General features: G+C 45.0%; 1 protein-coding gene across 1 annotated transcript in view; it reads right to left on the bottom strand.

The window, feature by feature from the left end:
* LOC121712500 (protein APCDD1-like) overlaps positions 1 to 11,438 on the bottom strand; it is a 20,180-nt gene extending 8,742 nt beyond the window's left edge. The window contains exons 1-4 of the mRNA XM_042096645.1: positions 10,920 to 11,438; positions 3,748 to 3,958; positions 3,125 to 3,395; positions 2,699 to 2,950 (exon numbers count right to left, since the gene is read on the bottom strand). Coding sequence (XP_041952579.1) covers positions 2,699 to 2,950; positions 3,125 to 3,395; positions 3,748 to 3,958; positions 10,920 to 11,016 — 831 coding nt within the window. The 5' untranslated portion in view covers positions 11,017 to 11,438. The remainder of the gene's footprint in view (positions 1 to 2,698; positions 2,951 to 3,124; positions 3,396 to 3,747; positions 3,959 to 10,919) is intronic.
* Between the last annotated feature and the right edge of the window lie 3,739 nt (positions 11,439 to 15,177).

The raw sequence follows: 15,177 nt of genomic DNA, 5'->3' as shown, positions 1-15,177 counted from the left end.
ACAAAAAGGAGATAAACGTAGGAAGGGGTGACACCAAGGGATAAAAAGAAGAGTGATGAAAAAGGGGGCTGCAATACAGTAATAAAACTATATCTGTCACTAAAAACAAGTGTGGCGGTGTCAGTCAAATCAGTTAAGCAGCATTTGCAGCAGTTTTTGACTCAACAGAGCGCATGATAAAGTGTTTTTTTTACTTCATTGCCAATGCAAAGTCCACAGTTTGGGAGTGTGTCTGGTTACATGAGCCCCTGATAAAGGGCTGTTTTTCCAGTGCAGGGCAAAATCAAGTTGAAAGAAAAATACAATTTCAATAGCTGAATGCACAATTGTGTGTGTATGTGTGTGTACAGACAGACAGACATTCCAAACCGAGATGAGAGAGAGAAAATGAGAAAAGTGGGGAACAGTGACAGACAGAGAGAGAGAGAGAGAAAACAGACAGACCTGAGAGAGAAAGCGAAGGAGCAAAAGGGGGAGAGAGAAAGTAAGAGAGCCACAGAGAAAGAGAGGGTGAGAGGGAGAGGGAGAGACTTTCCCGATACAGCCTAGGGCATGCATGGATTGAGTGGAGGAATGCATGCTCTCTCACAGAATAATTCATAAGGCTGCCTGATTGATTCCAAAAATTCTGGGAATACCGCTGTTGATTGCTCCCAGAGATGCTTCCTGGCCAGTCAATGTGGACCTACGTCCCTTACAGTAAATGCATTGTTTTAGCAGATGCTTTGGTCCGAAGTGGTTGACAATAAATGTGAGGTGTAGGAGGGTCTATCATTTCTGTTTACTTCCAGTCAGTCAATCATACCAGGGACAGATGTCAAGCTGCAGGAAATGACATTCTAAAAGGAAGTTCAGGAGGAATGAATTTGCCATGCTTCCCTCGTATCACAAACACTTAATTTAAACTCAGGTCTCAGCTGCAGCTGTGACACTCCAAGGTTCCTTGGAAGAACCATATAGAAAGTATTTCTAAAAGGTTCCTTGGAAGAACTCAGACAAAATTCTAGATGGCAGCTGCCTGGCAGATCTCGCCAGGCACACCCTGTGCATTACACAAACACACACCACACACACACAAACACAAACACACACACACACACACACACACACACACACACACATAGTGAGATCCAGAGCTTGTCAGAGCTGTTTATTTGTGCGGTCGATTATAGTTGAAGCTCATGGGTGAGACCTGAGTCACTTCAGAGTGCCTCCTCTATCAGATTACACACAAAGACACACACAGACACACACAGACACACAGACACACACACAGACACACACACACACACACACAAGGCAACTGCTGCTCCCAACAATCACCTCTCCTGTGAGTTGGAGTATGTGTGTGTGTGTGTGTGTGTGTGTGTGTGTGTGTGTGTGTGTGTGTGTGTGTGTGTGTGTGTGTGTGTGTGTGTGTGTATGTGTGTGTGTTTTCTGTATGCGTGCCTGTAAGAAGAAACTACAGTTATTCCTGCAGGAGGCATTATGTGTGTATTTACACACACACTTACACGCATGCACACACACACACATAGTGTACAGATAGAGTGTTGGCGTTAGTAGCTCTGATCTGTGATTACTTCTACCTTGAATTCTACTAATGACAACCAGACTGAGACTAAAGTGGTGTGGATGAGCTGCAGGTTACTCTAACTGTTCTAACTTGTGGTTGCAATATTGTATTTGGTACCGGTATATCTGCGCTATACGGAAAGCCTTGTACCGGTAAGAATATGTGTAGTTACACCCCTAGTACGTATACACTTACCCACGCAAGACACACGCACACACACACACACACACACACACACACTATAAGAATAGATAAGACTTGTAATTCCCTACAGGTATACTGTAATTTCATGTGAATGTTTTGTCAAGAAACTATACTTTCCAGCAAAGCCATTGTCCCTGTTTTGGCATTGTTGTATTCAGATATAACACACACACACACACACACAAACACAAACACACACCGTAACATCGAGAGATGAGACCTGTAATTCCCAGCAGGCATGTGGTTTTGTTTTCCTTCTAGCGGCAGACTCGAGCAGAGCAATGCGGAACAGAAACACTGACTCTCACACATAGTCTAAGCTCAGGGTGTCTCTTCCTACACATACACACTGCTGCACACTCACATACGGATGACTGCACTCACTTACTCATAAACACACACACACACACACACACACACACTAGGGCTGTGTCATATCTTATCACATATCATATCATAATCATTCTTCTACTGTATGTCGTTTTCATACTGCAATATTGACAATAGTTGAGTGATGTTTATCCATAACTTTTTAGCCCAATTTGCATGTTTTTCCATTTGGTAAAAGGTGCCCATGTGGAGTTTTTGCAAAGCTGTGAGCTGAACACTACTAATACGGTATGTATGACAATATGATGTGCTAACCTTGTATTATTGTATATTGCCATTTCTCCTCAGCATATTGAGAGTTTTATAACCTTATCACCCAGCCCTAACACACACACACACACACACACACACACACACAAACACACACACATCTTGCTGGATGTGGTACTGATTCAGCGCTGGTCTGGATATAGTGTAGTACTAATTGAGCACCGGACAACCTGAGTGTACCTTTTGTAAATCTCTGTCAACTCTATATCTCTCTTACTCTCTCTCTCTCACACACACACACACACTAGAGTGTCTAACCTTGGCGTTCTGCAGTGCTGGCTGGTAGCTGGACGGCCTGTAGTACATCCTCTGGGCAGGCTCGGTGTGGATGTCGCCCAGGAAGAGCTCCTCCACCAGCTGCTCCAGGTTGTGGTGGCGGTACTGCTTCTCCAGCCTGAGCAGCTGTAGCTCGTGCATGGCAAAGTTCAGGCCGCGCGCGCACTCAGCGCCATCGCTGTTTCTCCACAGCTCATAGCTCACGCCCGTCTCCAGCCCCCGGCCCCCCAGCGCCAGCTCCACCCGCACCACCCCTCCCCCTCCTTCTCCTCCTCCACCTCCTCCTTCTCCTCCTGCCTCCTCCTCCTCCACTTCCTCGTCCAGCTCCAGCCCGGCCTCCTGCTCCTGCTCCGGTGCGGGGTCGCTGTTGGTGTTGCTGCTGCTGCTGTGGCGGCGGCGGTGGTGCTGGCAGGTGCGGCCGAGGTGCTCTGTGAGGTCCCGGGCGGCAGCCGGCGTGTGGCAGAGCAGGCGCAGGCTGTGCAGAGTGTAGTCGGCCTCGGTGCCGCCGCGCACGATCCACGAGGCCTGCCGGAGGCGCAGGCGGCCATGCGCCACCAGTGTGTGTGTGGGCGTCGTGCAGTGGTTGTCTGCATAGTAGAACTGTTGCACATGGAAGGTGTGGTTGCCGTAGAAACGGTAGGAACGTGTCACAAACTCCGGCCCCGGACGCACCTCACAGCTGCCATAGAAATGGACAAAGAATTGATAGAAACAATAATTAAGATGATGATGGTGATGATGACGAGAAACACTGCACTACATTGAGAGATATGTCACCTGTCTAACTATTTAATTTATTTGAGTCATACTTGTTATAGCCTATAGTAATTGTTATTATGAATACTGTTGTTATTCTTTTAATTGTTTCACTGTAAATTAGTGTAAATGTAAATGTAGTTACTGTAAATTGTTAATCTAAGGTTGTCGATTTGGATAAAAGTATCTGCTGAATACCATAAACACGTCTGTCTGTCTGTCAACCTGACTGACTGATTCTCTATCTGTCGGTCTGTCTGTCTGTGGAGACTGACCTGGTGGAGACCCAGTGGCCCTCGATGTTGGGGGGCATCTGCACGGTGATGCGGGCCCCGTGGTGCAGGTGCTTGAGCATGTGGTGGCACTGTGTGTCCCTTGGGGGCCACCCTACCCCCTTCCCCAGGGGGGGCCACCCGCCCATGCCTTTCCCCAGGGTCAGGCCACCGGAGCGCGGGTCAAATGGGTGAAGAGAGCCCTCAGCACAGCCTGGGAGATCAGACACACACACACAGGTGGTTTTGTAAACTTTTCCAACACGGCCTGTGTAAGCTAAATAAGAGAAGTGTTAATCTCATGAAAACATGAAAGCTCATCTTAAACCAAGCCCATTAGCCCATATCGTGCTGTGTTAGTTGAAGTTAGTTATACCCCATCCTCCCCCCTGGCCCCCTGTCCTGCCCTTGCGTGGCTCTGCTATGGAGGGCTGTGGTGTGGAGGACATTCCTGCATTCCTGGGGTGTCATTCCTGTCAGGCAGATGGGCAAGCAGGCAGGCGCGTCTCACATAGTCCCCCTGACCACCCCCCCACCCCCCATCAGCACATCACACCTCTGCTCTTTGCCAGCAGCCATCACGGCACAGGAGAACAAGTCTGCCAGTTTAATCAGTACACTGCCAATTAAAAAAAACGTCCTTGGACTGGACCCCAGCAGACACACTCACACAAGTACACCAACATGCAGACACACAGACACACACACACACACACACATATATCCAGACACACACACATGTATGTATATACCTCCTCACACACATCTGCACACACTCTCGTTCTAATTCACACACACATTCTCTCACTCTCTCTCTCTCCAGCTGATGAGGCAGCTGACTGTAGGTGCTTTGATGATGCTTATCGCAGCACGAGGGTCTGAATCTGACACTTTCATTAGAGCTGCAGCCCTCTGACCCGCTGACCGGGACAAGTCCTGCACTACTCAATCATCGCCTGAGCCACAGACACACATATTACACTGGCCAGGGCCCTCATCACCCAGGGCTCACTCACTCACTCCCTCCCTCCCCCCCTCACTCACTCACACGGCCAGTGTTGGGAAGGTTACTTTTAAAAAGTATTCCACTTTGGAAAATGTATTTCGTAACGTATTCCAATAGATTAGTCAAAGTGAGTAACGTATTTTGAATACTTTGGATTACATCAGCATAGTATTTTATTTTGTTAGCAGTAGATGAAACAGTTATGTGAGGTTATGTGAAGTTGACCCATAGTGTCAACAACACAACCTGCTTTACATTGAGAATGGTTTGATATACAGTATGTGTTATGAAACTCTGTTACCGTCCTTGTGTCAAAGAACCTAACAGAGGTGCTTGTCTGTACAAAGGCTAAAAGGCTACCAAATCTCAAACAAAGTATACACAGATATTTGCATTGGAGTTTGAAAAGCCTTGGCCTACATGTTATAAGGATTTAAAATGTGCCATCCATTTAAATTGTAACTAATATAGTAACTCATATTTTGTATTTTAAATACGTAATCAGTACATGTATTCCGTTACTCCCCAACACAGTACATGAAGCCCGGGAGGTAATGATCCCTGGGTGATGTGGGCCCTAGTTACACAGAGAGATTTTGGAGCCCAGGTATAACACAGAGGTATAAAACAGAGACACAAACTCCCACTACCACATATTACCTGGACAGAGAGAGAGAGTCCTGGGGCCCCTATCACCCAGGACTCACTCAGACCCACTGGGAGACCTGGAGCCAATATCACCCAGGAGGACTCACTCCACCCTCCCACTCACTGTGGGACTCTGCACACAGGCCAAGGGCAGGTCAAGGTCGATTGGAGGGGGGTGCTCTCAGATGGTGGTTGGCTCTAGCAAGGCCAGGATATGAATCTGCCCGGATATGCACCAGACTATAGGGCTACATTAACATCCACATCAGAGCAGACTGATATACAATTGAATGGTGCTGAGATTGGGACACAACACTTCCACACAAACACACCACACAAAAAAATAAATAAATAGTATTCCATTTAGTATACTCCCTTACACACGCTCGAGCGAGCGTGCGCACACACACACACACACACACACATTGTGGAAAGTTACACATACTGACCCCTAGGTATACCTTTTAGTGGTGAGTAGGCCTAAACGGCTACAGACACTGACACACAATAATCTGCGCCCCCAAAAAACAAAGGAAAAATGACACAGCATTGCGGCGCCACAGCAATTCACTCTCCTATCAAACCTGTCATTTACGTCCCTATACTCGTGATGGTATTTTGAGAGCATAAACCATCTCATTGTCAGGATGACAAATCGACCGTTCTTGGCAGGCTCCCCGTGGCGTCTTGAGGTCACCACATAAAATGACAAAACCTCCAACAACCAACAATGGAGGAATTTAGGGGATAAAATATCGGAAATTAAAGAATTCTAGCGCTGGTGGCGACGGGAGCGGCCTCCCGCATTCCACGGCGGGATTTATAGTAGGTCTACATAATGCCAGCACATTACTGGAAGATCATCCCTGAAACGCGAAGCCACTGCCTTTAACTTCAGAGAGATGTCCTGAGAGAAGCCGAGTCTCCATAGCCACGTGCATTAGACCTGCCGTAATAGAATGTTCAATCGTTTCAAGCATGCACTGAATAGAGAGATAATCCAATATAAAAATGGTTTAGGTTTAGCTAGCCTACTGCTCAATAATTATCTAAGAGATTTTCAGCGCACATTTAGCCGATAAAACACACATTTCAGAAACTTAGAGAACTCAATTCTCTCTGAGAACAGTCAATAGCTCTCTAAATCTAGCTCAAATATATTATCTCCTAAGTCTTGCTTGCTTGTCTGACAGAAACCCAATGTCGGGACAATGTGTGGATTCCAACAGTGTGTGTCTTACGTGCCAAAAGAAATTATTACAGCCTTGTTATCTAAAGCCGATCCAGTTAGGGTGGCCAAATATTATCTGTTTCAACCTGAGCAGGAACAACGATCTCCCCCCAACAAATCGCACATAATCCTCCAGCTTCAACCGGTGTCAGTAACGGCGCACTGTTGAAAGCGGTGGCTCTCGTATCAAATCACTGGGCGCGCACCTGCAAGCACTGTTCAGTCCTATGGAAAAGAGACTGGAACCTCAGACAAAAGTGTGGGGGATAGGAAGTGCAGCCTAGATGTCATATTTTCGGACAAGAAAATCACTTTAGTACGTTAAGCTATAGTGAGACCCAGACGAGACATGGTACCACATGGCTATACCAGTTAGACCTGCCATAGATGTCCACATTGACCACATCTTCTAATAACAGGCACATGTCGTGTTCGCACTAGTGTAGGCTATAGCATGCGCCGTTGAGGTTAAAGAGTCAGGTCATAACAGGGGGGTATTCTGTGTGAATCGAAGCGGAATTTACAACGTTGGGAAACTTCCCTTGCGCTCAGCTGAGGGCTCTAGAGGTGCGTTAAAGGGCAGATTACAAACCCACTCCTCTCCCCCACCGTCTGATACTCCACACCGGAATTTAGCCATTCCAAGGATGACGAATTATCCCCGTGAGCGAAGTTAAAATGATCAGAGCGGGACATCAAATCAGCCTGACAAGAAAATAGACGACACATCTGATCGTCAACGCTACACTACTGAAAATCACCTCACATTTTAGCAAATAAGAATAGCATCCCCATAATGAGTTTTACAGGACACGTTAGTTGCTAGTCTATATAAAATCCATTATGGAATGCCTAATATAGGCTAGCCTATTCTAATTCGTTAAATACCGTGGTAAAGTTGGCTTTATATTGGACGTTGGAAATTCGACACATTCGAAAAATCTATTCAGCACTAACTACGAGGGTCGAGTTTGTGTCAAACCAACTTTAATATGTTTAAACAAGGCCTGCCTATATTGCACAAAGCTTCTTTTGTCAAAACCCCCATCTTTTATGCTGATAAAAAATAGTAAAACATTTATATAAAATCAAAGAGTGAGTTTTTGAAAAAAAAAAGAAGCTTTGTGTGCTATGTAGGGCAGTTAGCTGAGTGCAGCAGATGTGTTTTGACATGGGTAGGTCAAAAGGTCAAGCCACATATAGATTTAAAGCATTTAAAGCATTTTTTTACATTAAAAAATATTTATAAAATCAAAGAATGGGTTTTTGGGAAAAAGAAGCTTTGTGTACTATAGAGCAGTAATCCGAGTTCAACAGATGTGTTTTGACATGGGTAGGTCAAAAGGGCAAGCTGCATAATAGATTTGAAACATTTAACATTAAAAAATTGTATAAAATCAAAGAGTAGGTTTTAGGGAAAAAGAAGCTTTGTGTACTAGAAAGGGCAGTAAGCCGAGTTCAGGAGATGTGTTTTAGTATGGGTACTGTAAGTCAAAAGGTGAAGCTGCATAATAGATTGAAATCTTTTATCAGCATAAAAATTTCATAAAATCAAAACATGGGTTTTTTTTAAACAAAATAAGCTTTGTGTAATATAGGCAGGTCTTGTTTAAACATATTAAAGTTGGTTTGACACAAACTCGACCCTCATAGTCAGTGCTAAATAGATTTTTCGAATGTGTCGAATATCCAAGGTCCATTATAAAACCAACTTATTTAATATTTCTTCTAACTCAAACTCATTGGCCTTGGCTCATTTTCTGTGAAGAACATAAAAAATAACTTGGCTGGGCCTGCTATGTGTGTGTCGGTGTGTGTATGTGTGTGTGTGTGTATGTGTCTCTGTGCATCTCTGTGTGTGTCTGTGCGTCTATGTGTGTCTGTGTGCACCTGCTATTCCCACAAAGTTACAAAATTGTTACATTTCAAGCACTTTCACCTTTTCTGATTAAGTTCCAAGAAATAAGCACCAACAATTATGAAAAATCTTGTTTCTATTTCTTATGGAATTTTCTCACAAAAAACGAAAATGACCATATGATCATAAATGTGATCTCAAAGGGGTAAATGCCAACTATGAAACATACATGATGTTTATATCATTGGTCATTGAGCTAAAGTAAACATCTGTATAAGATCATAAGTCAAATCATAAGTATTTTTGCATAAATTGTTATGGCTGTATTGATTTAAAAGCCTAATAATGTGGTGGGTCCAGACCCGGGAACATTGGCTGTGTAACAAAAATATGAACACCTTACAAGGGTTAAAATAAATGATCTCTCTCTCTCTCTCTCTCTCTCTCTCTCACACACACACACACACACACACACACACACATTGTGCGCCTGCATCCTTAGCGCAAAGTGGCTGAGTAGGCCTATAGTTGTTGCACTGAAGTAACCTACGGGGCTGAGCTCTGCCGCGTTCCCAAGTCTGTCCTTGCGCTGCAAATCAAAGCGCCCACGGCTCCCCGAGCTCTGAGCTCCAAGCGACCGCCGAGAACATCTCCAGCTGGCGGCGGGCCATCGGTGAGCTAACGCTCTCTTGGAGCCTGGGCCAGTGTAGAACCTCCAGACGCGCCTTCTGGAGACGGAAGAAAAACCATTGCAGGGCAGGCAGCGCCACTAACGACGGCGACACTCTTTCTGGAGGGGCCTCTTAAGGCTTTTACCAGATGCCCTCATAGCGGCGTAGCGCTGCCAGAAGCCTCGAGGGTCGCGCTTTGCTCCAGCTATTATCATGATTATTGCGGCGTTGATGGAGGTCAGTGCCAGTGTGCGACTAACCACCGCTGGCGCTGAAGATGAGGAATGTACTTGATGATGAAGCCTTTGAATCGTTCAGTGGGTTAGAATCACGTTTATATCCTTTTTCAAACAAATCCAATTTTATGTTATTAACAACTAAATGTCTAAGAGGGACAGATTCAATATACTTCCGCTCTGACTTGACATCCAAAGTTTGAAAAATAATAAGTGGAAGCAGCAATGGACCCCTTTTTATCAGATCCAAAACAATGCCGTCTTTGTGTCTCTCCCAATCAATCAGTCATGGCGCTGAGAGCTTGGTGTGTGCGTGTGTGTGTGTGTGTGTGGTATAGTGTAGGTCTGGCGTAAAGTTTTGCTGGGTTATGAGGGCAACTTTACCGCGGCCCCACGTGAGACTCTCTTCACCGGTGGTGTGGCTTCGCCGCAGAGTTCCTCAGAGATTTGCAACAGTGCCCTGACGTTCAATTTTTACTACCGCTCGGAAAGGCAGCAATAACGCGAGGCTTAATTGAACGTTGCACATTCGCCTAAACACACTGGCGAGAAAGTGGATTTCAAAATATCCTTTTTATCTACCGTCTCCCTGGCTCATTATTTGAGGTGGCGGCCAAAGACGCTGGCCCTTGTCGGCGCTGGACCAGATGGAACGGGTCAACAGACCGGCTCATCGGCCCTTCCGCTGCCGCACAAGAGCCGTTTGAATGAAAGTTTAAGTGGGCCAAAGTCCCACTAACATTGCTTTCATCTTTCTTGTTGCCGCCAGCCTGCGTTTTTCTTCTTCTATCTCTCTGTCCAACTCTCTCTCTCTCTTTTATGAAGAACTGTAACCTATACTCCTAAATGGATGATAGTCTAAACACACATGTAATTAATTCTTTGTAGCCTAATCTTCATTCAAATTGTTATGTAGACTGTAATGGCTGCTAACACATGAGTTTACAGGGAATCAAAGCTATGACCACCACATCTTACATTTTTTAAAATAACCCACAATCATATTTAACAGCCTCTATAAAATTAAATCTCAGTAACATTTCAAGGGAAAATAATTCGGCTATAGGCCTACATACCACAAAATAGGCCTAGTTTGTGTTTAAAAAGGGTGTTGAAGATTGTTCAGCGCAATTCAAATGAAAGGTTTGCGCTTTTTAGTTTTACACTAAATTAAAGTTACACGCATATTTAAATTATCTGCTATAGCCTACTCATAATATAAAATGCAATTTCAATTAGAAATAGCCTACATAACTCTGTGCCAACTCATTTAATTAAGTGGATCTCTTTGACAAAATGGATGTAGCCTAACTCGTAGGATCATTCAGTTATACAGGTATGCATGTGTGTAGTTGGAGACCATGCGTGAGTTCACCTGCAGAAGGGAATCATATCACCTGGCTAACGGAAAACAGGCATGCGGAAAACAGGCATGCATCTAATAAGTTGCAATTTCATGCAGACATAGACACGAAATTACAACAGATAGACTACTTTGCTTTTGAACTCTACAGTCTATACTCACGAGAGAGAACAGTGAGAAAAATCAGAGGAGCGAACGCGGCCATAGTTATGCGTGGTTGGAATGACCCTTGCAGCCCGGCTGGAATCAGGTAGTCCATGCTCGTAGTGTTGACCCGTTACATACGGTGGCGTCGCCGCCTCTGTAGATCAATTAACGAGCGCTACTTCTCTGCACACGTGATAGGAGCATCCAAAGACCAAATGCTGCTTGCTGGTGTTGCGCTGCGCGGGGTTCACATTGTTGAGAAGGTGCAAATGATAGCCGAAACAACCCAAGTTCAAGTACGACCTGCATTCCAAAACAGAGACTAACTTGCCAGCAACCTTCCCCAGTCTCTGTCAATCTTTTCGCGGTCTCTCCCGTTACAGTACGCGGTCCCTGTACACGTAGTCCACTTTAACTTGATCCAAAACTCGGCATTTGTTTTCATGCGTGCGGCAGGGAGGTTGAGAAAGTTTCTACGCCAGCCTGTGTTGTTTGCCGCTGGGTCGCACTCACTGGCGAGGGGAGGACCTGCTAGCGGAGTTTGTGAGGAGGAGCGAGGGGGTGTGGACTCAAAGCCCCACGGTAGATTTCCACTGCCGCGGCCCAATCTGAAACTCCGGCAGATGAAACTGGATCTGATTCCCGCAGTAAATGGTTACAGCCCATCGTGTTGGGGCTTGTCCTTGGATAATAGTTATTCTGTTTTGTGTCACCGGCATTTTGGCATCGTTTTAACTTAACTTAAAAGTGTACTGAAAGCATCCAAACATCAAACACTGCAGAATATCTGAACCAGAGGTCTTGAGGGTCACTAAATTAGAGTGATGGTTTTAGAGTAGGATACACCATGCAACATTGGTGCAGATCTTACAGTAATAAGCAAGTACAGCAAATGCAACTCTTTGTTTGTTAGTTGGTCAGTTCTTTCTTTATTGCTGTTTGTTTTTCACAACATATTTAGTCAAGTCTGATGGACAGAAATGTTTCTTACAATCAGGTGGATCAAGTAGCTGCTCACTGTGTGTAGATCAGCTCCCAACTGCAACTGGAAATAAGCACTGGGCATATTGTGGGCACTGCAGTTGGATGTGTGTGTGCATGTGTGTGTTGGCTGTTATAGGAGAGTGTATGTTAGCAGGGTATGTACAGTATAATCAATTCTGTGTTTGTGTGATCTGTGGTGTGTGTGTGTGTGTGTGTGTGTGTGTGTGTGTGTGTGCACGCAGCGATGTCGTGGTAAAATAAGAGGTGGGTAAACTATGAATTCTGTGATCACAGTGAGGTGAACTGCGCCATGCGGTATCTGATTTTTAATGATAGGCCTAGTGGAAGTTATTGTCCAGTGTTGATGAGTGTGTACATATTGTAAATGTGGACAATACAGTGTGATTTTTGAATGTAAAAAGTTGCAATTGGTGAATAAACTCTTTTGAGAGGTGGATAAACTTTATTTCTGAAATTTCAGAGGTGGATAAACTGTGTTTACTTGCATTTAGCCTCCACTATGTGAGTGTGTGTGTGTGTGTGAGTGTGTGTGTGTGAGAGAGAGAGAGAGAGAGAGAGAGGAGAGAGAGAGAGAGAGAGAGAGATTTGGGCATGATAGAGTTTCAAAGGTTGGCATAAGCAGGCTGTGTTTTCACTGAGTGGGATAGGCATGAGGTGCCTGGGGTTGGTGGCTGGCACTGAGCTAGCTGTGGGCTTTTGGTGGTGAGCTGGTCTTGGGCTGGTTGTGCGTTGGCAGTTAGTTGGCGTCATAGGCAGTGTTTGAGTTGATCGTGGGCTTGTTGTCCACAGGAAAAGATGTGGTAGTCAGTTTGTGTTGGGTCAGTTGACATGCTTCTGGGTCAGTGAGTTTGTTTTGGGTTAGTTGTGAGTTTGTCTTGGATTAGTTACCGTATGAGTTTGTTTTGAATGAGTTGTAAGTTGATTGCTCTCTAGAGTAATTTTTCAGAATTCAGTGGTTGCCAATGTAGTACAGTTTCTTTCTTGTCTGAAGGAAAGGAGGGGTGAAGTGAGGAAAGAGACACAGTGTATGGGGGAAGAAAGAATGAGAGAAAAACAAATGAAATATTTAGAAATATATGAGTAAAAGACATTGAACTAGAGTGAGTGAGAGATTGTGAGAAAAAAGTGTGTGTGTGTGTGTGTGTGTGTGTGTGTGTGTGAGAGAGAGAGAGAGTGTTTGTGTAATGTATTTATGAGATAAATTGTGTGTGTGTGTGTGAGGTGGGGGGACTTGGATGTGGCTTCAAACACTGCGGTGACATCATTCAGCTCTGTTTCTTTCAAAGTGACTATTGTTCTAACAAACATCTTTCTTCAGTAAAAACAACACCAACCCTCAAAGATGGGCCTCAGCCAAGGATGCACACCCACACACAGACACACACACAAACACACACACACACACACACACACACACACACACACACACACACACACACACACACACATACACACACACACACAAACACACACACAGACACACACACACAAACACACACACACACACACACACACACACACACACACACACACACACACACTTTCTCACTCTCTTTCGCCATCATGTTTGTTCATGTTTGCTCATGTTTGCTCTCTCTCTCTTGCACAGACACCACACACACTCTCTTGCTAAATCCACTAGAGTGGAACTTATCGGAATTAGTGGTGGTTGGTAAGAAAACGTCAGAAGACATTCTGTAGTAAATTGGACTAAAGGGTTCCAGAACATGGCTTCAGAAACACCTTTGGGTCCAGGAACCAGGAAAGTTACAGAGAGTTTGTGAACCAGTGCATGGTTCGTCCTTCTGGTGGCTGGAGGCTAACATAAGGCAGCCCTTCCTGACAGTTTCCCACACCAATGTGCACACACACACACACACACACACACACACACACACACACACACACACACACACACACTGTAGTCGTCACACAGATAGGCACACAGTGGTTGCTGCTGATAGTACATTCTCCTGATATGAAAGGGTCTGGGAAATATCTCTTTTTTTCTCTTACTTTGCCTCACTCTCTCTCTCTCTCACACACACACACACACACACACACACACACACACACACACACACACACACACACTGGGGAAGTCTCCTTGTGATGTGAGGTTTTGTTGATCTTATCAACGGAGACTCCCACACCAGACCAGCTTGAGCCCACTCTCATGGAGAGAGTGAGTGTGAGAAAGATGCTCACATATGCTCACACACACACATGCACACACACGGAGAGAGTCTCTCTCTCTCCCTCTCTCACATACACACACACACACACACACACACACTAACAGAAACACATGCACAAACATTTTTACTTTCTTTTTATCTGTCTCTTTCACATGTCCACATATTTCTGCTTACACACTCAAGGTCAGATGCACGCAGTCTGCATATGCTTGTGTGTGTGTGTGTGTGTGTGTGTGTGACTGTGTGTGTGTGTGTGTGTGTGTGTGTGTGTGAGTGAGGAATAAAGGAAGAGAGGACAAGCACCAGCACATGTGTAAGGGTGCAGAAATGTGTGAAACTATTAGTCTCAGATGAGATCAGGAACACCTGTGTGAAAACAGAGCTGAGAGATCAAAGCACTGATGATGAGAGAGAAAGAAAGAGAGAGAAAAAGAGAGAGTGAGAGAGTGAGAGAGAGAGATGTGGTGTGGGGATGGCAGTAGAAGAAACTGCGAATACTGAAGTGTGTATTGTGTGTGTGTGTGTGTGTGTGTATGCATGTGTGTCTTTGTGGGTGTCCCTGTGTTGTTCCTGTAATGAGTACTCCGACCTCTCCTCCTGACCCTGTGTGTTTGACCTTTTGACCTTTGACACTCAGGAGCTTTGAGCTCGGGCATTCTCACTGTGATCCGGTTATGCCTCAAGTGTGTCCAAACACCAAGACTAACCCCACTAATGCTCACTAACACACACACACACACACACACACCTCACATGCACACCTCACATAGGCTACACACACATGCATGCACTTCTCTCTCTCACTACACACACATACACACACACTCACACTCACACACACACAAACACACACAAACACATACATACACACACACACACACAGCACAATTCAGCCATTAGTTTGTCACTAATCCACACTATAAACAAATATACATCAACCCATTATGTGGGTGACTCATGTGTCAGGGACTGTTTGAATGTATGTTTGGCATGATTCCCTATGTGTGTGTGTGTGTGTGTGTGTGTGTGTGTGTGTGTGTGTACCCATAATTAAAAATGGGTACACAACA

This window comes from Alosa sapidissima, chromosome 1, assembly GCF_018492685.1.
Source record: "Alosa sapidissima isolate fAloSap1 chromosome 1, fAloSap1.pri, whole genome shotgun sequence".
Taxonomy (NCBI): Eukaryota; Metazoa; Chordata; class Actinopteri; order Clupeiformes; family Clupeidae; genus Alosa; species Alosa sapidissima.
The sequence above is the reverse complement of the archived record's forward strand: the minus strand, read 5'-3'. Positions and strand labels throughout refer to the sequence as shown.